This window comes from Gymnoscopelus braueri (genome assembly GCF_963280865.1).
Source record: "Gymnoscopelus braueri genome assembly, chromosome: 19".
Classification (NCBI taxonomy): Eukaryota; Metazoa; Chordata; class Actinopteri; order Myctophiformes; family Myctophidae; genus Gymnoscopelus; species Gymnoscopelus braueri.
In genome coordinates this window covers 50,558,259-50,583,770 of record NC_137621.1, presented here as the reverse complement: position 1 = coordinate 50,583,770, position 25,512 = coordinate 50,558,259, and the positions used below count along the sequence as shown (strand labels likewise).

Here is a 25,512-nt window from a genome sequence, read left to right as displayed (position 1 = left end):
TTACCAAATGTCTTATACTCTATGGTGTCCAAAGTAAGATACATAGTAGACTGGATCAAAAATTATAGATGATAGAATAGATTTGGAGGCTTATGGTTGTGATCCTGTTTCTATTTCTCATTTGATATTTATAAAAATGTTGATGTACTTCCTGGGCTAAAAGACAATCTTATTGTTAAAAACACTTTGAAAACATGGAATCGAGTACGTAAACATTTTGGCATAACAAATCACATTTCAAGTTTGGCACCGGTAGCAAAAAATCCAGATTTGGCACAATCCTGTCTGGATGTAGGTTTTGAGTTGTGGAAAGAGGCAGGTATCTTGACTATTCAACTCCTATATAAAGATGGCGTGTTAAAATCGTTCCAACAACTACAATCTGAATTGGATTTACAGCAATCTAAATAGGTCTGTTATTTGCAACTCAGGAGCAACATTAACTCCCCAGAATAACTGTCCCAGAATATAGGACTGGTTTGAGCACGCGTCCCAACCATGTAGAATCTATCCTAATAAAGGCATCATCTCTCCCAAAATAAAAATACATCTTTCTTTGAGAAAGTCTATTCCAGGTGGAAGAAGCATCAACTACAGTAAAGTATTCTGGGAAAATCATTTTCAACAACAAATAGACGAGGGGGTATGGCGTAACATATTACTAAAAAATAACCCTCCACGTGCTCAAACAAGTCTTAAAAAACCCAATATAAAATAATACACAAACTACAGTAATCTCCCCATTAATATATGGAGTAAATATGACCCTCTATGCTCTACCCATAGTCATATGATTTGGACACTGTCCGCAAATCAGACCCTTTTGGGTATCCATTCAAGATGAAATCCTCAAACTGATTGGAATTGAAATACCCTTAGATCCACTTTTCTATGTTCTAGGGGCAGACATAAATATCACAATTAAGGAAATTGACATCTATCAAGAGCTTTGCTCCATGCTGCTTGGTTGTCAATGGGTTGTACATTTTTACTTTTTGTGTGTGGTGTGTGTGTGTGTGTGTGTGTGTGTGTGTGTGTGTGTGTGTGTGTGTGTGTGTGTGTGTGTGTGTGTGTGTGTGTGTGTGTGTGTGTGTGTGTGTGTGTGTGTGTGTGTGTGTGTGTGTGTGTGTGTGTGTGTGTGTGTGTGTGTGTGTGTGTGTGTGTGTGACTTGAACAATTGTAGAAAAAGTTTAATACTTTTGAAATATTTTGACACGAAGGCTCTCTTTGTACGCAAAATATTTTCAGATGGGGGTACATATCCCTCCACATATCAATGTGCAGGTCCTTGTGTTGGAGTAGAGCTCAGAAAAATTGCAAATATAGCCAATCTACAAGCTCACAACGGGTCACATCATGGCACTTTATGTGCTTGTAGATCAGCTATTTTTCTAATTTTGACTATTGACAACAGAGCAAAATATTGGAATAATTCATATCCACCCAAAATATTAGTCTTATGTATGAAATATGGACACAAGCTAAAACTAAAATAACTCTGTTATTTTAGTTTTAGTTTGCTTTGTGAACAAACACATTGCAGTTTGAGTTAGTGTTTTCGTTGTTAAGTTTTAAAGTGTTAATTATTTTTCTTCCAATTCTAGTTGTAGTTATTTGAGTTAGTTTTAGTTAACTATATAAACAACCTTGATAGACACACTGGGAGGGGTTTCCTGTTTGAAGGTCTGACAATCATTATGAAACTCTACTGTCACATTACTATTATAGATTATAAATAACTTATTACTATAATATACTCTACTTCACTGCATTCACACTGGAACACTGGACCATGCAGTCACAACAACCCTGTGGATTAACAGCTACCAGTGGTGGAAAGTAACTACGTACATTTACTCAAGTACAGTACTTGAGTACAATTTTGAGGTACTTTTACTTTACTTGAGTATGTCAATTTTTCAATACTTAATACTTCTACTCCACTACTATATATATATATATATATATATATATATATATATATATATATAAAAAACGATTCTTCAGTGTTAAGCTGGCCTTACACTACAATACTTTTTCAGTCTTAAACGATTTTGAAATGATTATTATACGATTATCTCGTAGTGTAATGCCACCTTTAGTTTTTCATGCTTGAAAAAGAACAGGTTCTGAGGATATGTAATGTTACAGTAAATACAGTAGTGCCATGGCACTGACCCATCAGGCCCACTGTCATCAGTCAGTGTTAGGACTCCCCCTAGAGGACACATAATGGTACAACTATTACTCAGGTCAGCTTGTTAAGGCCCTGACACACTACTTGGGTCTACTTTCTTTCCTCATATCTCCATATCTAAACTTTTCATGTTTTTTTCCTTAATAATGACCTACACTTCATCATACAAGAGCTTCGCACAAAATTAGTGAAAATAGCCGATCTACAAGCTCACAACACGTCGCGATGCAACACGTTGTGAGCTTGTAGATCGGCTATTTTCACAATTTGTTTTTATAAATAATACAAAAGGATCGGTTGTGGACATACATGATGTCTCCCCTCTGCTGAACAGTAAAAAAAAAAAAATTACTTATTACTTATTACTTATAACTATTGCATCAAGGGAAATACGTTTTATTACATGTTAACTTATATTACATACTACTTTTGCTATCCAACCCCAAAGTCATATACAATACAATCTGTTTAGTCAGCTCCTTGTAGAAGTAAATCCGATTATTATTATTATTATCATTATTATTATTATTATTATTATTATTTTGAAGCAAAGAGAGAGCACTTACTTTGATCAGTAATATGTAATAATATTGCTGCTTTGGCAATCAAAGATATTTCACTTTCAAACGTCCACTCTGGCTCTTCACCCCAGACAGTTTTTAAGTTGCTTGTAACTTCAACCCATTGTAACTTCAAACTCCATTTTAACCACGATAAATTAATTTAAACACCAGTCTGTGGTTCTGGTAACATATTGTCCTTCTAATACGTATTTCTTTTTAACATTTTCCAAAAAATATATATAAATAAATAAATGAAAAAACATCAACCGGAAAAAAGCCCCCTAATTATCAGTCACCAGAAGTACCAACGACGCGTGGTTTCACTGAATCTATCATGGTTAAAATGGAGTTCGAAGTAATGGGTTTCTGATAAAATGAATAATTATGTAAATACTGAATCAAGCAACTTAAAAACTGTCTGGGGTGAAACACAAAGCATACAAATGACCCCAAACATGTTTGAAAGTGAAATATCCCTTTAAGTTACACTACTCGTTACTGGGGAAAGTAATTAAGTATTATCTAACTGCGCAACACTGCTGCTGAATATTTCATTCATAGTCAGTGGTGCATGGACAAAGTAGCCTACTCAACCAGTACTTGAGCCAAATATTACCACATTGCAAGTGAAAGTTGCTCTGTCAAATTTACACTTGAGTTAAAGTACTGGAGTACTTGCATTTACAAATGCAAGTATTTAAAAGTACATGCTTTAAAAAACTACAAAGTATACATCCACACACACTATCTATTTATGTATTGATTTTATTTTGTATTCATTCATTCAGTCAGTCAGTTATTTGCGTTAATAACGTGAAGCAGAGACTCACATCCTCCGCTAGTACAGCAGGGGGCGGTGTTTGCCCTACAGCAACTCTTTGCAACCGGCCACAACAAAACAACAAGAAGAAGCAGAAGAAGAAGAGGGAGAGGAAGAAGGAAACAGTATCAGTAGAAGAAGAGGAAAAGTGTTGTTGTTTTGTTGATAGTTTGATGATTTCATCCTCAGTAGAAACCTTGTTATTGTACAGTAACACTTCATATAGGGTCATAATGCATGCGGTCTACGCTGCAGACATCCTGAGCAGAAAGCCTGTCAACACAGGCTGTGTTGTTGACCTGAAACACTTGTGTATCCACGTTATCTGTCTGCATGTCAGCACCATGGATAACACTCTGCTGGGTGAGTATTATACTATATACTATATAATAATAATATGTCAGCATGTCAGCACCGTGCGCTATGGATGTACACACTCTGCTGGGTGAGTGGAGTGTTTTATTCAATAACAATGTTATTTAGATGTGTGTGTGTGTGTGTGTGTGTGTGTGTGTGTGTGTGTGTGTGTGTGTGTGTGTGTGTGTGTGTGTGTGTGCGTGTGCGCGTGTGTGAGTGAGTCTTAGACAGATGCTAGGTTCATTGCTGACCTGGTATCCTATAGGTAAAAAATTTAGATAGCATGTTGCTTAGACGCTGTGGTTATCAAGCCTTTTAATGTCAAGGACCACGATAAGTTTTCTTTCTTATAGTTTCTGTACATTCTGTATGTGACTGTTTACCTTGTTGTATATTGACTTAGAGTTGATGTTTACTCTGCTTGTTGTTTACTCTGATCTCACACGTGTCAGTCACTCTGGATCAGAGCTTCTGCTAAATGCCTACATTGTAAATTATAATTGTAGATTTGTGATCGTTGATATGGATATGAAAGGCCTGCTTGGTGAGTGGGATTGACTATTATAGATTATTAACTCTTCCAGGCTAGTCTAATCTATCTAATATATATATATATATATATATATATATATACTGGAGATGAACATCATCAGGCACTATCATAGTATGTATTCTTATACTGTTTGTGTGGGTGTGGGTGTGGTGTGTGTGTGTGTGTGTGTGTGTGTGTGTGTGTGTGTGTGTGTGTGTGTGTGTGTGTGTGTGTGGTCAAAGTGCTAAAGGTTTATTTACAAAACAGTCTATCAATTGTGTACTTAAGTACGTTTTTTTAGTGCCTGTACTTTACTTGAGTATTTGTTCTTCTGGATTCTTATGACTTTCACTCCACTGCATTTCTAGGAAGGGACAAAAAAACAAACACTTATGCTCTATTTAAAAAATCGTGAAAACAGCTGATCTGCAAGCTCACAAGCTGTCACACTCACATTGCGATGCGTTATGAGCTCGTAGATCAGCTATATTCACTATGTTTTAAATGTATTAGCGTTTTGGGGACAAGTTCTACATTTCAATACAGCAATGCATTGATATTAAGAAAATGTACTAATTGTACTTTTGTTTATTTTTTAAAGGCAACTCCTCCAGTACTTTAACTCAAGTATACATTTTACAGAGCAACTTTCACTTGGACTGTAGTTGTAGTCAGTAATGAAAGAAGTAGGGTTTGGTATTCAATATTTACTTGAGTAAAGGTCCAAAAGTATTGGCATCAAAATGTACTTAAAGTACCAAAAGCAAAAGTACTCATTATGCATTATCCATTTCACAAGTTTTCATGAAAAATGCTTTGAAAATAGCAGATCTACAAGCTCACAATGCGTCACTTTGTGAAATGGTTTTGTAATTATAGTGGAGTAAAAGTACAATATTTGCCTATGAGATGTAGTGGAGTAGAAGTAAAAGTATTGGAAGTACTTCAGTAAAGTAAAAAATACCTAAAGGAGTAGTTCACTGATATTTCTATGAAAAATTACACACCCTTAGAAATGTGACAAAAACAAAAAGAATCTCCATGAATTGAAGTCTGCATGGGGTGTGTAATTGATAGAAAATAGGTCATTTTTTGTGTGAACTACTCCTTTGCAGTACAGTGCTTGAGTAAATGCTTAGCTACTTTCCACCACTGGTTGTAGGTCAGTAATATTTGACCAGGAGTATCTATACTTGACTGGAGTACTGAAGTGGAGTACTGAGTTGAGCCTCTTTGTACTAATGCTGTTTGTCCTCTCCTTTCAGAGCTCCCAACCCCCCTCATAAAGGAGCTCATACCTCAACTAAACATCATTGACCTGGAAAGACTACAGCCAGCCCTAAACAACAGAGGTAAGTTCTAGCAGATATACAAGCAGATATACTCGTAGCTCGTAGCGTGGCACCAAGTGCCGTGCTACGAGCTTGTAGATCTGCTATTTTTTTTTAAATGTGTGCAAATCCTTGAATATAAATATTTTTTTTCTGGGGGTCCCTGGAACAATATATTTTGAGATGGGGGTCTGCGGCCAAATACAAATAATTTTGGGGGTCCTTGACATGAAAAGGTTTTGTTCCAGGTACCCCCAGAAGCAAAGATTTGAGTTAAAAAAGTAGTTTAAAAAAAATATATATATTTAAAGATTTGCACACATTTTCACAATAATTATTTTTTGGCAGATCTACAAGCTCAAAGCACGGCACTCGGTGACGTGCTATGAGCTTGTAGATCTGCTATTTTTGAATAGCCAAAGCATAAAATAATGGTTATAGGCTATTATAACCATTATTAGGCTTATAGGCTAAAATCGAAAATGACACAGATGCGTTCCCGGATTGAATGGGTTAAAGGACGACTTCACCCATTATCAAACTATCTTCATATCGTCACTAATGCTCATGATAATATGGTACCATTTCTGTCTACTCTCTGTGTCTCAGAGGAGGGCTGTGGACAGTTCAGAAACCCACCTACCAGTGACATCATCCATGGGGAATCCAAGCGAATAGAAACGGCAGGCTTTCTATTCCTGGAAAGTTATATCATAGAAGCCATTGTTCTCTCATTAATACAAATACAAATATATATTTTTTAAATCTTGTTTGAAATGACCAGACCTGCCTACCGATGATGTCACTGGTAGGGTTTCTGAACTGTCCACCGCCCTCCTCTGAGACACAGACCTGAAAAAAAAGGTGCCATATAGCATGAGCATTACTGAGGACCAATTACATGAAGATAAGTTGGAAATGGCTGAAGTCACCCTTCAATATCACGATAACAAGTCCACGATACGATATTTATCATGCTATTAAAACAAAATTAAATAACAAATGCTGTTCCAAATGTTAACTTTTTATGACATAATGAGAAGAGGGATGCTGTGGTTCTTGTCATTAAAGCTGAGCATACACTATGCAAATTTAGAAATATCATGTTTTTTCATACTGTACGAATAAATCGTTCATATGAGTGAACTGTACGGTCCGATTATCACGCCTGACTTGAGCGCTCACACTGTACGTGCTGTCGGCGCTGTTCGCCCCCTGCTGTCCGTTCTTGGCTGTTGACAATAGGCTCTATGCACATCAGACATTGGAAATAAATTGGGCCTCTTCCTTACTTCCTTCATAGGTTTTACCAATCATAGTAATGAAGGCTCTGTTCCATTCTGGTCAAACAGAGTCAGGGTGTTGATATTGTGCATGTTGGCTCACTGGAAACACTCTGCTACACCAGTGGGTCTCAAAGTGTGGTCCGGGGACCCTCATGGTTCCTTTAGGAGTTTAGGGGGTTCCAAATGGCCCCTTACGGGTGTGTAACTCTGAGAGGGTACAAATGGAACCAAATGTACCCATTTGTACACTCTCAGAGTTATGGGGGTCCTTGAAATTATACAGTTTGAGAACCACTGTGCTACACTAAATGGAACAGATTAGATTAGAATCATTGGTAACACCTGTGAAGGAAGTAAGGAAGACTCAGAGCAAGGCCCAATTTCTTTCCAATATGGCTGCTGTGCATAGAGCCTATTGTCAAATGAAATCAAGTTCAACAGCACACAACAAATATTGATTCGCTGCCAATGTTTCTCTCTTTCATAGGAAAGTTAAGTGGGATATAGGCACTGTCCCTTCCATTTCCAGCATGAGACGGAATGTGTCTTGTATTACACGATGATACGCACTAATATTACACCTAATATTAGTGTAAAGCACTATGTTGTGATAGAAATCATTGCTATAGAGTGTTTGTTCAGTTCAGACAGGTCTCCCTGTCTCTCCAGTTCTTTAATAATACGCTTTAATACGCTTTGGATAAAAGCGTCTGCTAAATGACTGTAATGTAATACATTTTCAAGTAGGTGACAACATTTCAGCCAATCAGGAGAGAGTACCCATTTATCAGCAACATTTTTATAGTGCTCTAGTTCCAATTTTGTCTACTGCAGCCCTGGTGTCATGGGAACCAGGCTCTGGTGATCGATTTTGTAGATGAAGGATTCACGTGGCCTTTTTATGAAATGATGATTTGAACGGTTTGCTTTGTCTCCCTTGCATGTAGGAATCTCCACCTACTTAGCCTGGGTGACAATACTGCAGGATGTCTGGGGGCCGCATTATGTAAGTATTCTGCTCTATCATAACAGAACATAGTCCATCTACAAGGCTTTGATCTTGTATCCGTTTTAATATGATTATTTTGGGGGGTCGTGGTCTAAAAAGGTTGAGAACCACTGTCCTATGGTGTGCTGTGATTGGCTGTGTCTTCCACAGGCTGTAGACATCCACTCAGAGGAGGAGTGCAAAGAGGAAGCCATGGACAAGATGTTCCGCTTGGTCTTCTACGGCTTCAAGAACAAAGGCATCATCAAGCACCTGCCAAACGCAGACATCAGCTCCCTGTTCCTCGTCATGGCCAAATATCTCAAATGCTTCCACGTTAGACCAGCCAGGTACGCTTGTCACGGGGCCATCCCTATGTTCCCTGGGTTCTCTGTTCCCCACTTACCTTAGGGTTAGGTTTAGGGTTTTGAGATTTTTCGAAAAATATTGAAAATAATTTTGAAAAAGCATTATTTTACACTTTGGCTATTCAAAAATAGCAGATCTACAGATCTCTTTTTGTAGATCTGCTATTAAAAAAAAAATAATTATTATTATTATAAGGCGCATCCGCACTATAAGGCGCACTGACGGTGCGGCTTATAGTGCGGAAACCAAGGGAACCAATATTGATACATATATATAAGGCGCATCCGCACTATAAGGCGCACTGACGGTGCGCCTTATAGTGCGGAAAATACGGTATATATATTCTTTCTAACATTTTTAACTAAAATCCTTGCTTCTAGGGGGGTCCCTGGAACCAAATATTGTGAGATGAGGGTGTCCGCGGCCAAATACATATAATTTTGAGGGTCCTTGACAGTTATGAAAAAGTTTGAGAACCACTGATTTAGCAACGTAAGTTTTTTTTAGAAAACTGTTTTGGATTCTGACATTTGTAGAATCCGCTTCAGGTCTTAATGGGTTAACATAAATCTTCTCTTCTGGGGGTCCCTGGCACAAAACCTCCTCAGATGGGGGTCCTCCGCCAAATACATATTGAAAATAGCAGATCAACATGACACAAGCTTGTAGATCTGCTATTTCAGCTATTTTTGGAAACTTTTTGAAAACGTATGAGCACACAGTTAAGTAAAATCAAGCATCACGGCGCCATCAAGGCCCGCCAAAAATACATTTTAGTCGACAAAATAAACTGTAGATTTAGTCTAGTGGTTCTCAACCCCCCAAAAAAATCATATTTTAACTTGGGACCCCCCAAACTAATCATATTTGAACTTGGGACCCCCCCCAAATAATCATATTTGAACTGGGGCATTACATTTAGTTTGACTCATCTAAAACACCCGTCCTTGGTTCTGGTGACTGATATTGTCCTTCTAATACGTGAGGAGACCGTGTTTTTTCAATTACTTTTTTCATTTATTTTGAATTTAGTTTTTTTGAAAATGAAAAAAGAAAAAAAATATAAAAAAATATAAATGAAAAAAGTAAAAAAACACAGCCCCCTCACGTATTAGGAGGGCAGGGTGAGTCACCAGAACCAAGGACGGGTGTTTTTGATGAATCTTACATGTTAAAAATGGAGTTTAAAGTTATAATGGGGACAAGGGGGGCGTGTCTGATAAAATGAATATCAAATATCTAAATACTGAATCAAGCAACTTAAAAACTGGGGTCTCACAAAAGCCTGAGTAGACTATAAAATGACCCACTTATTTTCTTTTGGTACAAAATGTGAGTGCTTTTTCCACCACCTGTCTGTGTGCGCAGGTGGCTGTGCAGCCTGGCCACGGAGCAGAAGGCCCTGCTGAGCGTGCTGGAGAGGACGGTGCGGCGCGTGGAGGTCAAGCAGCCGCTGAACGCGTCCAAGCGCCTGTCCAAGTACGTGCTGTACGTGCTCCACCGCCTGCTGGACCACGGCGTGGCCACGGAGCTGACGCTGCACAACCAGGACCCCGCCGTGGTGGAGTGGATCCTCACCGCCCGCGGGAACAAGCTGCACATCATCTGCACCGCCGGTGAGTGAGAGGCCTTGCAAACCCAGACATTCTGGGTTTTTATCGGGGCTGATTATTATCCCATTAACTCATTCAGTGCCAAGTAAATAAAACAATAATTGTCCAGGGTGCCATCGATTTTTCATTTATTTTACCTTTTTAACAAATTCACGGCCAAGTCTTTTAAAATCCACCCGATAACCGCCAAAGACGGATATATCCGTCTTTTAAAAAATTATGCAATTATGGAACGGATTACAGCAATCAGATTTCTTTTTTAATTCTACGAGACTCCTGTGTGTGTGTGTGTGTGTGTGTGTGTGTGTGTGTGTAATGAGGTGATATCCGTGAGGACGGTAAGAAAGAAAATCGGTACTCGGTATCGACCGTGGGTTTCGGGAAGAAAGAAAATGGTATCTGTACATCATTCCATTTTGGTTGGTTGGTTGATTGATTGATGTTTTTATTGACAAAACAGATATTATTGATGTCAGGTGGAAACCCTAGTATGTCCAAAACGTTCTTTTTTATTATTATTTAAAAAAAATAGAAAGCTAGTGAAAAGAGCAGATCTACAAGCTCACAACACGTTGCGATGCGACACGTTGTGAGCTTGTAGATCAGCTCTTTTCAGGACTTTTGTGTGACACTCTTGTTTTTGAAGTAGGACATTAATTTACAAAAACAAATTCTGCCTGACAGCCTGTGTTTGTGGACTAAAACGATGACGAAAAATGTTCGTCAACTACCTTTTTTCACAGACGAAACCTAAACTAATAAAGCTTTATTAAGCTAAACCTAATAAAAACTAAGCTATGATGACAAATACTATGACTAAATATACTGACAATTCCGTCAACAAATAAAAGCTAGACTAAAATGTTAGGAAGGGACTCGTGGAGAAGAGATCCAGTAGAACTAAGTCATTTTATGCTTGGCTACGTGTGGGTGTCACACTCTGAAAATAGCTAATCTACAAGCTCACAACGTGTCTGCGATGCGTTGTGAGCTTGTAGATTGGCTATTTGCGGTAGCCGATCCACAATTCAGGCATCACAACGCCATCACGGCCCGCCACAATACATTTTGGTCGATTAAATCAACTGTTGATTTAGTGGACAAAAATCTTATAATATTCATTCAACTAAAAGTAGACTAAAACTGAAACATTTCAGATGACTCAAAAATTACTAAAACTAAATGGAATTTTATTCAAAAGACTATGACTAAATCAAAAATTGCTGTCAAAATTAACACTGCTGCTACCATCCATTACTTTTGGGGGTGATTATTCTACTTTGATTGATTTATTGCTTGATTGACATTGTTTTGACAAAACATGCACATCTGTCAAAAGGATACAACACAAACAAGCTGGAGAGGTTATTTCTTTGAGTGTACATGTCTGTGAGCTGAATGCCATGTTTTTAGCAGAGACATACACAAACATATAATTAGTAACATACATTCATACATTTTCAACATACCAGACCAGTAAAATAGAAAAGAACTACACGGCTACTGTAAAAAGGAACCTGTTACAACTCATCTAATTGGTGGTTACTTTAGCTCTATTTAGCAGATATTTGTTTTGATTTATTGACTAACTGAGAAGCGTTAGTTAAAACATACAGTATGATGGTTGTAATGTTGTGTTGCCTTTGTGTAGTTTTTTCCCCCAGTTTCTCAAAATGGGTTATTTAGGGCTGTCACAATGACAATTTAAAGCCTCACTATGCAACTCTTTTCTTAATAATCTGTATGGTAGAGTATGTTGATACAATATAACTTATACAATCTCTTTAGATCGTGTCAAAGTTCATGTCTCACCTATAGACACAGGATCTGACACGTATTTTAAGATTCAATTTATCCCCTGAGCAAGCAGGCTGGCTCTATTAGCTCAATGGTAAAAATGTCTGCACTTGCTCATGAAACCGGGTTCAAATCCGGGGTAGAAGAGGAAGTTGCATAGTGCACGGTACAAGTTGAACATTAATTGTCACAAATAATTGAGACTTAAATATATGAAGAATTGACTGACATATTTAATAATTCTATGCTTTAAAAAAAAATGCTTGTATATCTGCTATTTCTGTTTGTTTTTTTTTGTTTTTTTTGCGATTGCGATTATCTAAAATAATTGTGATTTGACGATTCTGTAATAATATGTGACAGGCCTATTTATTTGATCAAAATAAATATTTTTTTTTAATGAAATGTTGCACGTCTGCAGGTGAGTCGGGTCCTGACCCCGAGCCCCAGGAGGCAGAGAACGTGGTGCCGCGCAAACGCTCCCGACTCTCCGCCCAGCAGGCCAAGGAGAGACAGCAGACGGTGTCCGAGGGGTCCGGGGGGTCCGGCTCGGTGAAGACCTGCTGTCCTCGGGGACACATCCGCTCGCTGCACGTGACAGAGTGTGGCCACGGCATCATCGACGTCCTGTCACCACTGCTGCCCACCTGGCTCTGCCTGCGCTCCCTCACCCTGCACAGCCTCTGTGAGTTCAACCTGGTAGCCGCCAGTGGTGGAAGAAGTACTTGGATATTTTACTTTCAGTAAGAGTAGCAATACCACACTATACTGTTAACAAGTAAAAGGCCTGTGTTCACAATGTTACTTGAGTAAAAGTACAAAAGTATTGGCATCAAAATATACTTAAAGTACCAAAAGTAAAAGTACTAAAATGTTTGAAAATAGCAGATCTACAAGCTCATGCGATGCGTTGTGAGCTTGTAGATCGGCTATTTTCAAATAGCCTATGTATAAAATAGGGCTGAAGTGGTTAATGTGTGTTTTCTAATGTAATAATTTATATCTGCTAAGTAACTAGTAACTAAAGTTATTAAATAATTGTAGTGGAGTAAAAGTACAATATTTTCCTCAGAGATGTAGTGGAGTGAAAGTAAAAGTATTGAAAATTAGAAATACTCCGGTAAAGTAGAAGTACCTAAAAATGTTACTTAAGTACAGTACTTCAGTAAATGTACTTAGTTACTTTACACCACTGGTAAAAACAACTAGTCTCTCTCACCCTGTAGTAGGGGGTACTAAGCACAAAAAATGGCCAAATCGTTACGCGGCGGATAAAAGCATGAAATTTGATACAGATGTCCCTTGGGTCATCCTAAAACATCCTAGAAGGGGTGCCCAAAAAAATCTCAAACAGGAAGTGAGTTATGGACAAAATTCAAAATGGCCACCTAAACTGTTGACCGTTGACTCAAAAGATACCGAAATAATCTCCAAAAAGCATAAAATTTGGCACATATGTCCCTTGGGTCATCCTAAGACATCCTAGAAGGGGTGCCCAAAGGAATCTGAAACAGGAAGTGAGTTATGGACTAAATTGAAAATGGCCGCCTAGTGTTGTCGATTGACTCAAGAGACAACTAAAGAATCTCATAAAAGCATACAATTTGGCACACATGTCCTTTTGGTCATCCTAAGACATCCTAGAAGAGGTGCCCAAAAAAATCTTAAGCAGGAACTGAGTTATTGACAAAATTGAAAATGGCCGCCTACAGTGTTATCCATTGACTCAAAAGACAACTAAAGAATCTCATAAAAGCATACCATTTGGCATACATGTCCCTTGGGTCATCCCAAGACATCCCAGAAGGGGTGCCCAGAAAAATCTTAAACAGGAAGTGAGTCATTGACAAAATTGAAAATGACCGTCTACAGTGTTGTCGATTGACTCAAAAGACAACTAAAGAATCTCATAAAAGCATACAATTTGGCATACATGTCCCTTGGGTCATCATAAGACATCCTAGAAGGGGTGCCTGAAATTATCTGAAACAGGAAGTGAGTTATTGACTAAATTGAAAATGGCCGTGTACAGTGTTGACAGACGATGCAAAAGACACTCATAAAAAATAATCTCATATAAAAGCATGAAATTTGGTACAAATGTCCCTTGGGTGATCTGAATGCATCCTAAGGGGTGCCAACATTTTTTTTAATAGTCTCTCAATGGAAAACACTCCTCCCACACGGGCTGCACTGCTACAATATTCAAATCGAGCAGCCAATCTGGCATTTGGTCCAGAAGCCTGAAAGCTATGCAATCTCTACCATCTCCTGACAAATATGGATGGATTAAAGTCGCTGATTCGTGGACACCTTTATGGACACTCTTGCCAGAGGCTGCTTAAGTTTGGAGAGAACTCAAGTGTGGCTGCAAAGCTGAGCCCTTCTGTTCGAGAAAGTGTAGATGCCGGGATGCTGGGTTACCTTGCAGAGCATTATGCCAATGTGCTGGTAATTGCGAAATGGCACACATGAATACATGTACTAGTTACTAAACACTAATCACAAAAAAACAGTAATGATCAAGAAGAAAATACATGAGAAGATAGAGTGTAAAACAAGCAAGAAGATGTAGAGTGCAAAATAAATAAGATGCAGAGAGTAAAATAAGAATATGCAGAGTAAGATAAGATGCAGAGTAAAATAAATAAGAATATGCAGAGAGTTAGATAAATAAAGAAGATTCAAAGAGTACAATAAAAAAATAATGCAGAAAGTAAAATGAATAAGTGATGTAGAAATGAAAACAGAAGGTAGACTACAAAATACGGCAGGTTATGCACTGCATAACCTGTCGTATTGAGTCTGCATAATATGCAGACTGCCATGGTCAACTGTTTAAACAGCCATTTAGAATTTCTTCAACATGGTCCCTTCCTAAAAAGTTTAATAAACAAGCAAATAAATAACCTCTTCTAGGATATATTAAGAAGCACTCAATGTACGTACCAAATTATACACTTTTATGACGTCCCTTTATGTTTTCTTTTGTGTCAAATGCTTTAGGCGGTCACTTCCTGTTTAAAATCTTTTTGGGCACCCCTTGTAGGATGCGTTCAGATCACCCAAGGGACATTTGTACCACATTTCATGCTTTTATGAGATTCTTTAGGTATCTTGCATCATCTTTCAACACTGTAGGCGGCCATTTTCAATTTAGTCAATAACTCACTTCCTGTTGAAGACCTTTTTGGGCACCCCTTCTAGGATGTCTTAGGATGACCCAAGGGACATGTGTGACACATTTTATACTTTTTGGAGATTCTTTAGTTGTCTTTTGAGTCAATCGACAACACTAGGCGGCCATTTTCAATTTGGTCAATAACTCACTTCCTGTTGCAGAATTTTTTGGGCACCCCTTCTAGGATGTCTTAGGATGACCCAAGGGACATGTGTGCCACATTTTATGCTTTTTGGAGATTATTTTGGTGTCTTTTGAGTCAACGGTCAACAGTTTAGGTGGCCATTTTGGATTTTGTCCATAACTCACTTCCTGTTTACGATTTTTTTGGGCACCCCTTCTAGGATGTTTTAGGATGACCCAAGGGACATCTGTATCAAATTTCATGCTTTTATCCGCCGCGTAACGATTTTTCACTTAGTACCCCCTACTACTGTACAGTCGCTGTGATTTCAATTCAATTCAATCTTTATTTCAGACACAGGGAGATCCATATCACAATTATACAACAATTATAACCCTAACACAATAAAATAACAGAAAATAAAATGCAAATAGCCAACATAGTTCAGTTTCTTCATACAAACATGTGCGCTGATGGTTCCACAGTCTAGAGGAGAACCTGACTGTGTGTAGGGTCCGTTATGACAGTGATCATTTACTGACTCAGATACCCTACACATAAAGCTGTACATAAGATTACAGTATGTAGCACAGCAAAACAGGTGGGTAACCCGACACTAAAAAACAGAGCCATTTTCGGGTCGCGGACACATTTTTATGGGTTGCGAGTAAATATAGCTTTCCTTTTTTCCCCCCTACATTTTGCTTTTAATTATTATTTCAAAAGATTGTCAAAAATGACAAAATGTTTCACGAATTTTAAACTAATTCAAACACTTTTGAACACACATACTCCTAGGTATGTATACGAACATACCTGGTTGATCTGTTCACTACTATTCATAGTGAACAGATCAACCAGGTATGTTCGTATACATACCTAGGAGTAGTAATTGACCACCTTCTGTCGTGGAAAGACCAGATTGAATCAGTGGGTAAGAAGACAAAGCAAAGAGTCTATTTCCTTCGCCGCCTGAGATCTTTTGGTGCTAGTAGACAGATTCTTCTTTTGTTTTTCACTTCTGTTATTATGAGTGTTCTTCAGTACTGTAGTACCAACTGGTATGGATGTCTGTCTGTAGCCTTAAAGTCACAACTGCTGCAGCAACTGAACATTTGTTCAAAGATTGTTGGACAACCACTTCAGAGGCTCTATACATCTACGTATAATGACAGTATGATAAGGTTGGCAAGGAATATCACTTCAAACACAAGCCATGCTTTGTATGGAGAATATAGGTTGCTGCCTTCAGGAAGGAGATACAGTGTTCCTACATACAATAAGGTAAAACTGAAGAGGTCCTTTGTCCATCAGACGACATTGAGGCTTAATCAGGAGTTGTAGGCTTGGGGTAGGCTGAGAGGTGGACATTGCTCTTGTCTTTGTATGTCTTTATGTATGTATTTTGTTTTGTTTTCTTATGTCATGTCAAATGTGTGTACTGTTTATTGTTGCATACATGGCTGCTGGGTCACAAGACAAATTTCAGTGTGAACTGACAATAAAGTATTATCGTATCGTATCGTATCGTATTTTCAAAAGAATGTCTTGTAGCCGATATAGGCCAATCGGCCATTGTCGGTATAAATATAAATATTAATATAAAAAATATAAACCAAAATACATTTTAGTTCTAAACTAACTAAAACCAGACACAAAGTAAATCATTTCAGATGACTAAAATATGACTAAAACTCTAAGTTTATCCAAAAGACTATGACTAAAAACTAAATCAAAATGTGCTGTCAAAATTAACTGTGTGTGTGTGTTCCAGCCATCCCCAACAGCGATGAGCTGGGGACCCTGGTGAGGTGTCTGAAGCAGCTGTGTGCGACGCGGGGCAGCGACCTCACAGAGCTGAGCATGGGTCTGGTGACCGACACCACCTTCGTCATGACCCTGCTGGACGCCTGCCCTGCGCTCACCTCCCTGTCAGTGGAGCTGCACCCCATGACGCACCCCAACCACACCCTGCACACCAGACCCAGACGGCAGTGCACGTCCAGAAGCCGCGTGAAAGGCAGGTGCTACTGTTTGGTCCCACTTGGACCCATTTAACCCATTTTGGGCGGGAACCACCATTCTTTGTAACTATACCTTTCAGGACGGGAACCCCTTTCCTGTTGCTATGTACAGTATATAGCAACATAATTTGTTTGTAATGTTTTAATAAATATTTGAAGTTAGAAAACTTAGGTCAGGATTTAGAAGGCGTTTTTAGAATCGGCCTCAGGTCTAAATGGGTTAAGAAGACCTGAGGCCGATTCCACAAATCGGTAGTTCTCAAACTTTTTTCATGCCAAGGACTCCCAAAATGATATGTATTTGGCCGTGCTGACCCCCATCTGAAAATGTTTTGTGCCAGATTTAACTTTTTTTTTTTTTTTAACTAAATTTTTATCCCACTATTTTGTAACCCCATTTTTTACACCCAGTGCCAATCTCTATGTAATCCTGGGCACTACACTCCCTCTGCCAACCTAGGGAGGCCAGGGCCGAGCTCATGCCTCCTTCAATGCATGAGAGCCAACTGACCTTCTTATCACCTGACAGGGGAGAGTTTCCCTGGTTTTACACGCTATGAGCTTGTAGATCTGCTATTTTTTTTAAATCATGACAATTTGTGCAAATCTTTGAATATGTATTTTTTTTTTAAAGCTAACATTTTTAACTCACATCTTTGCTTCTGGGGGTCCCTGGAACAAAATATTTTAAGATGGGGGTCTGTGAACAAATACATACATACACCAACAATTTTGGTGGTCCTTGACATGAAGATGTTTGCGCACCACTGATATAGCAACATAGGTTTTTCAGAAAACGGTTAGGATTTAGAAGACATCTGGAGGCCTCAGGTCTTAATGGATAATGTAGTTATCTTGTCATATAAAGGTCAATACATGATCCTTCCGACGTCTGAAGAAAAAAAAAAACAGACAGCTGCCGTTTCGGGGCAGGCTTTCAGAGTCGGGACAATCTGGGGTTGCAGGGGTTCTGAGAATAAAAGTTCTGAGACCGGCCATCAGAAATTCTGAATGACGTCAATTTGTAGTTATATCACTCTCTTCACGAAAACTGTAGAGGGAGCATATATCCAATAGGCTCTACGCACAGTAGAGAATTGATGATCACACTCTGAATAGAATCCTGTAGTGTGTGGTGACCCATTATTTAAAAAATGTGTAGTGTGTGTGCATGGCTAAAATGATCTGATAATCTTATAAGATTATCCTGGAGTGTGTGATGCTACCAGATTTTAAAAAATCCTTATGTGTGAGTCCAGCTTTAGTCCCTGCACTAAAGTCAAAACAATAGGATGTTGCTATTCTATTGGAATAGGACCATACACATTCCAGCTTACAGCGGAGGTGGAACACCATGGAGAATGAATACCTCTATTTAAAAACCACTATTAACAAGAGCTTGTGACTAAATAATAACTACATTGGAACACAGGTTCTTTGTTTCCCATTTCCTGAAAAGTAACAGTTTGGGACATGGACACAGGGTTTAAAAAACTTCTGTGTGTGTACTTCTGTAGATAAGGGCTCATTCATATTTGGACACTTTGACAAAACAAACGCAATGTACAACATGAACTAATGCACCGGTTCTCAGCATCAGGTCCGGGGACCACCAGGGGTCCAAAGGGACCCTTACAGGTCTGTAACTCTGAAAGTGTACAAATGGAAATAAAAAAGGGTCCATTTGGTTCCATTTGTATACTCTGAAAGTTAAATGAACACTGATAGTTTTCCAGTGTAGATTGGAGTCCCAGAGATAAAAACATTGTTGACTCTGTGGCCTAATGCACATTGTCGCTGTCAGGCGGAAACCTTGTATTTCCATATTTCAACTTTTTAGTTTTTTGTAAATTAATGCCCTACTTTGTACAACAGTGTCACACAAAAAGCTAAAGAATATCAGATCTACAAGCGCACAACGTGTTGCATTGTGAGCTTGTTAATTGTGTGTGTGTGGGTTTTTATAAATATTGAACCGATGAAAAGTATTAAAAGAGCTTGTGACTAAATTATGAATATGAAAATGACATGTCACGATTATTGTGGCACAAACAATTGCGATTAACGATATTATCGTGATAATCAAAATATGCTTAAAACTTAAAATGTCACTTTTGTTAACCACTTACCGCTGAACACCTACCAGCCCTATTCTGGGGGGAACCTTCGCCGAAAATAGGCGATCTACAAGCTCACTGTCAGAGCTTGTAGATCTGCTATTTTTGGCGAATCGATTTGTGTAGTGTGAAATAAGAGCGTACCAAATGCGCTTTTTACAGGACCGTTTAATCAAGTACAGAGGGTTTTAGTGGTACCGCATTCGCAGCTCGACAAAAGCTAATTCATCCTAGTGTATGACGGAGGACAATTTCACCATAAATTAAAATCTCCGCGATACGATTAACCCATGTTGCTATAATATCAGTGGTTCTAATATCAGTGGTTGTATTTGATCGTGGATATTTTGTTCCAGGGACCCTCAGAAGTTGTAACAGAGTTAAAAATGTTCACGACTTTTCAAAAATAGCAGATCCACAAGTTCATAGCGCGGCACTCGGTGCCGCGCTATGAACTTGTAGATCTGCTATTTTTGAATAGCCAAATAAATCTTAAAAATGACACACAGATGCGTTCCCGGTCTTAATGGATTAATGTGAGCGTTTTTTTCTTTTCTTATCACGATAAACGATAATAAGGATTATCGTCCCATCCCTACCAGTGAGCTGACGTGTCGTGTTGATGTGTGTTTGGTACAGAGCTGGGTCTGGAGCATCTGTCAGTGAAGGTGTCCTCAGTGGAGACGGATGTGAGCGTGGTGACGTCGGTGTTGAAGAGATGTCCTCACCTCACATCACTGCATGTCAGAGGACTGAGACCGCCCGCTGGATCCTCACACCAGCAACTCTTACGCTGCATCACAGGTACGCCTTATTTTATTACATGCTTCCAATTGTTGAATGTTTTCCATTCATCGAATAATGGAGAAGAGTGTTTTCTTTTACGTTTTGTTTTTGTACATTTTTTTTTTAAATAAATCAACCAATCAATGCAAATGCTAATATTTTTTTTAACCACTTTAAAAAACAAAAAGAAGAAAAAAGTGCAATAACATTTTGTTCCCCTCCAAAATGTATATTTTTTTTAATTAAAATTGGTTATTGATTTGATTTTATTGTTTTATATTAAAAAAAAGTTTTTTGTTGCAAGGTAATGTTGTCAATCTTTATGTTGTCAGTCCCCATGGTCTTTGGGGACCAGGGACAATCTTTTTCAGCTCAAGACCAAAAATATACTATACTATATGCTATGTCTAAATGTTTCTAAAATGTTTGATATTCATCTGGATGATCACATCACTGCTGTCTGAGAGGGACAGCGGGAGTGGAGCGCGACCGAGAGAGACAAACAAGGAGATCGGTCTTTACAGTGAAAGAGAGGACGTTTGACTTGGTGACGAATAGTGGTGCAGTGGTGATTTTATTACTTTGGTGGTACGCTATTTTAATGACGTCACGTGCACTGCTTCACTGCAAAAATCAACCTCCTGGTGGCGCTATAACAGGCCCATCGGAAAAATGTGGGGCAGAGGTTCTGCTCTGGCATCCGGGGAGTGTGTGTGCACAGTTTCACATCGATTAGCTTAGCTGTTCAGAGTTTTCACAGACAGACACACACAGACGGACGGACACACACGGACGGACGGAGGGACGGAAAGGATGCAAAACATAGTCTCGGCCACGCCTTCGGCCTAGCGGAGACAATAATAATAATACTAATAATAATAAGCTGTGTGTCACTGGATTGACAGTTGTAGGTTGTTGCTGTCACTGATACAGTGTGATCCTTTGTTTAGAGTCAAATAGACGCTTGAGGAAGCTCCACTTGGAGGATGTGAACCTGGATGACTGTCTGCCTGACATCCTCAATGTCCTGACAACATGCCTGTTGGAAGGTAACGTGTTCTACATATCTCCATACAACCAATTGCTATTGTTTGATAGAACCATAGGCAATATTGCAATATCATTTTTTTTTTTTACGGACAACCTTCAAACCTCCTTCACTTGGATATTGTGGGAAGGTTTAGCAGCAGGGGTAATGATAGATTCCTCTTACCCAAGGGGACAACCAGGAGACCGAAGAATCTTGCCCACGTGAAAATACAGACTTTGTAAATCCCTAAATAGTTACACACACCCACCTTGAACATTGACTCTGATGCGTATTATTCTATTAATTGCGGACAATTTTGCAGAACGAAACAAAACAGCAGTGAGGATGATTGTGTGGTCCACTTGAACACAACAAATAACAAAATAAATGTTGGGTCCATTCCGAGATCGCTCTGAGCAAGCTCAGCTGCTTTGATGCTTTGCCATACTGGAGCTACATTAAAAAGAAGACCCCGCGATCCTAAACAGTGGCTGACAGTAGACACACACACACACACACACACACACACACACACACACACACACACACACACACACACACACACACACACACACACACACACACACACACACACACACACACACACACACACACACACACACACACACACACACACACATACACACACATCATCCCATTGGAAAAGTGCGTGCTATGAGCCTTTCCTCAATCTACAGGCTGTAGGCTACAGCCTCAAACACTGCAACATACAGACACACATTTCTCCTGTGGGATCACTAAAGATCTTATATTTTACAGGAATTTATGATTTTTCTTATAAATGAGAGAAAAGTAAAGATGAGAAAAGTAAAGATGTCCTTGTTTCCAATCACCACAAAAGTACAATTTCCACCAAAAGTAAATGTTTACAGTACTGTTATTTCAGTATTTCTGTGGTAAATTATATACTGTCTCTTTGTTGATGTAGGTTAGACAACAAATCTGATGACGATAAGAGTGAGCTTTCTCAAAGTTGTTCTTTTTTTGTCACGTTTCCCCTATTTGTTTCAGAGTAATAGGGTAGATATAAAGATAAATAAAAGTTCACAACATTTGATTTAATTAAGGGGACACATATTGGATATGAACATTACAACAACTTATATCAGTTAACTAATATGTTTTCACTTTCTTTCCACTTTTATTATGTTACTTTTCAGCTAGCCATAATAACCTCTGTAATTGTCTTGTGTCGTTTGGGTGCCACTCTTCAGAGTTGAAGCTGAGGGACTGTCGTCTTCTGGACAAGTTCACAGGAAGGAAGAACAAGGAGAAGGCCTTACGTCAGCTGGTGGAATGTGTCAAGAGAGCCTCATCACTGCATTCACTCAGCCTGTGTCAGAACCGTCTAGGTAAGAATACATGCACTGTGTCAGAACCGTCTAGGTAAGAATACACGCACTGTGTCAGAACCGTCTAGGTAAGAATACATTCACTGTGTCAGAACCGTCTTGGCAAGAATACATTCACTGTGTCAGAACCATCTAGGTAAGAATACATGCACTGTGTCAGAACCGTTTAGGTAAGAATACATGCACTGTCAGAACCGTCTAGGTAAGAATACATGCACTGTGTCAGAACCGTTTAGGTAAGAATACATGCACTGTCAGAACCGTCTAGGTAAGAATACATGCACTGTGTCAGAACCGTCTAGGTAAGAATACATGCACTGTGTCAGAACCGTCTAGGTACGAATACATTCACTGTGTCAAACCGTCTAGGTAAGAAGCAGTCTTTTATTTTGTTCCTATGCTGCTACAATGCCCGAGGAGCCGAACAAAATGTAGTCTTAATGTACCTGTACACAAGACCTAACAATGAATTCAACCTTGAAAACAAAGCAGTAATGGCTATATCTGGAATACAACAGTAACATTTGTAAATCAGGAAAGTGCTCTATAGATTGGTACAAAAACAAAATGCTATTGAATTGCCATTGGTTATTTTTGTGTGTGGAAATGTTTCATCAATAAATGAAAATAACTGCTTGTATCTTGCAGCCAAGAATGTGGCCACCCTGGCAGAGCTGTACAGTGGAGCTTCACAGAGCTCTGTGATCACACTGGACATCAGGCAAGTGTTACAATGTTCAAGTTTAAGTTTAAGTCAGCGATTCTCAACTGGGCCAAGTGGGTACCAAATAATTGACCCCAAAAAATGGATAACATTAAATATATGAAAGTAAAAAAATAAAGAAAATGTCATGGCAGGTTTTAAACCCTTTAAAACCTTGAAAAATGAGTTTTCATTCATATAAATAGGAACTTTTCAAAGCACCAAGAGGTTCGGGCCGCAATGCACACCTACGTCACACCGCCGATCCGACCAATATGCCCATATATGGAGATCTCTGTATCTGTCAGTCCTTGTCCCTTTTATACCCATATATGGAGATCACTGATGATCGGCCAAAATTTCAATATCGTGCATCCCTTATTCTTATTATTCTGACAGCTCTAACAGCATCCAGGCGGCTGACCTGCTGGAGTTGGGGCGTCGCTTGGAGAAGAGTCCTCCGGCCCAGAGGGTGACAGTGGACCTGCGCAGGAACCCCTGGGACCGGAACCACAGACAATGGAACGCAGCGCTGGCCGTCCTCCATGCACACTGTGACTTTCTGATGGACAGCTACCGGTCCACACCGGACATGATGGCCGTCACCTGCAGACCGGGGGTCTTCTTCTAAGTGGGGTTCTCTAAAGGGAGTTTCCCAAGGACCCTCAGGGTTCCTTAAAGGGATAGGTTTTTCTTCTGTCAATTAATCGCCACATGAAGCCTTGAATTCATGGAGATTATTTCTTCTTTTTTTCTTTTTCTCACATTTCTGATCCGTCGCAATCCAATATTCCAATATTTAATTAGAGCCGCACTATTTAACTTTCCTCTGCTACCGACGGATTTGAACCCGGTTTTCTGTGCAAGTGCTGACATTTTTACCTTGGAGCGAATAGAGTCTGTGGATAAATTGGGCGGTCCCTGGAACAAATTATTTTGAGATGGGGGTCCACGGCCAAACACATATAATTTTGGTGGTCCTTGACATGAAATCATTTGAGAACCACTGATATATAGCAACATACGTTTTTTTTTAAACTGTAGAATCCCCCAGAAGCAAAGATTTGAGTGAAGAATTTTCGCTTTAAAAAAATATGATTTTCACTTTTTTTGCAGATCTACAAGACCATAGTGCGGCACTCTGTGCCGCGTTATGAGCTTGTATATCTGCTATTTTTGAATAGCCAAAGGAATTTTAAAATGACACGGATGCGTTCCCGGTCTTAATGGGTTAAATATGGTATTGCTCTATTTACTTCAATCAGTCAAATATTGGAATATGGGATCAGCAATGCGAAAAAACTCAAATCTCCATGAATTCAAGGGTTCATGGGGTGAGTAACTGGTAGATTTATTTTCTTTATTTTTTTTGGATGAACTATTCCTTCAAGGGGGTTCCAAATGAACCCTTAGAGGCCTGTAACTCTGAGAGTGTGCAAATGGAACCAAATGGAGTTACAGACCTGGCTGTAAGGGTCCATTTGGTTCCATTTGTACACTCTCAGAGTTATTGGGGGTCCTTGATATTAAAAGGTGTGAGAACCACTGAACCAGATTAAGCAGGGGGACACAAATGTAAAATGATTTGAGTTTGGGGTCTCACTGTGACAAGACAAATGAGGACAATGCTAACGGTTAACCAGTAACCTTTTAACACAGTTGTAACACTAACAGTTAAATTGCTGTTGGGTGGAAACCTTGTATGTTCAAAACTGTTACTTTTTAAGAAATGGGGGAAAAAGAACCTGTATTCCAATGGATCCAGTGTAGTTATTATTTGTGTCACAAGCGCTTTCAATGGTTCAATATGAAACGCACACACACACACTTAACCACTATCACCTCTATTTTGTTTTCTTTTTTTTCCTCTCTTTTTTTGTTTTTTTTTGTTGCAGAAATAGCCGATCTACAAGCTCACAACGCGTCGTGAAATATGGAGATACAAGGTTTCTGCCCAACATCAGCGAAAGGGTTAATTTATTATCTTAATTTTGTTAATTTATTGTTTGGTACAGTACATGGGTACCCCCCACCCCCCCCTCCTGAAAGTGACGATTGCTGCCAAATTCTGCCTTAACTCATTGACTGCCAGAGTTAAAACCTCGTTCATAGCAGCCCTTGCCAGCGATTTTCGTGTTTTTTTGTTTTTCGTTATTTTGTTATTTAATTCACATATAGAAAGTCTAGCTGGACAGTTGAATCGTTTTGATCGTTCCACCACTAGAGAGCAGCACATACCAGCTTGATCGCCTCTCGATCACACTCGCCCCCTCCCACACCCACTCACACAGTCAAACACATGAACCGGAAGTGAAATGTCT

At 39.1% G+C, this 25,512-nt stretch overlaps 1 protein-coding gene across 1 annotated transcript; it reads left to right on the top strand.

Moving 5' to 3' along the window:
* Positions 1-3,702: 3,702 nt before the first annotated feature.
* Positions 3,703-24,603, top strand: LOC308074855 (uncharacterized protein). The gene is made up of 12 exons (XM_080414352.1): positions 3,703-3,943; positions 5,735-5,821; positions 8,034-8,092; positions 8,246-8,424; positions 9,812-10,059; positions 12,275-12,538; positions 16,933-17,178; positions 19,939-20,103; positions 21,036-21,134; positions 22,351-22,488; positions 23,137-23,209; positions 23,591-24,603. Exons 1-12 carry the CDS (start codon positions 3,754-3,756, stop codon positions 23,820-23,822), a joined length of 1,980 nt encoding a protein of 659 aa, XP_080270478.1. The 5' UTR covers positions 3,703-3,753; the 3' UTR covers positions 23,823-24,603.
* The last annotated feature ends 909 nt before the right edge of the window (positions 24,604-25,512 follow it).

Excerpts from the sequence above, each read along its gene's own strand:
- LOC308074855 (XM_080414352.1), top strand. The coding sequence starts at position 3,754 with ATGATTTCATCCTCAGTAGAAACCTTGTTATTGTACAGTAACACTTCA. Across the intron at positions 3,944-5,734 it reads CATGGATAACACTCTGCTGG|AGCTCCCAACCCCCCTCATA; the intron begins GTGAGTATTATA and ends CTCTCCTTTCAG. Across the intron at positions 8,425-9,811 it reads TTCCACGTTAGACCAGCCAG|GTGGCTGTGCAGCCTGGCCA; the intron begins GTACGCTTGTCA and ends CTGTGTGCGCAG.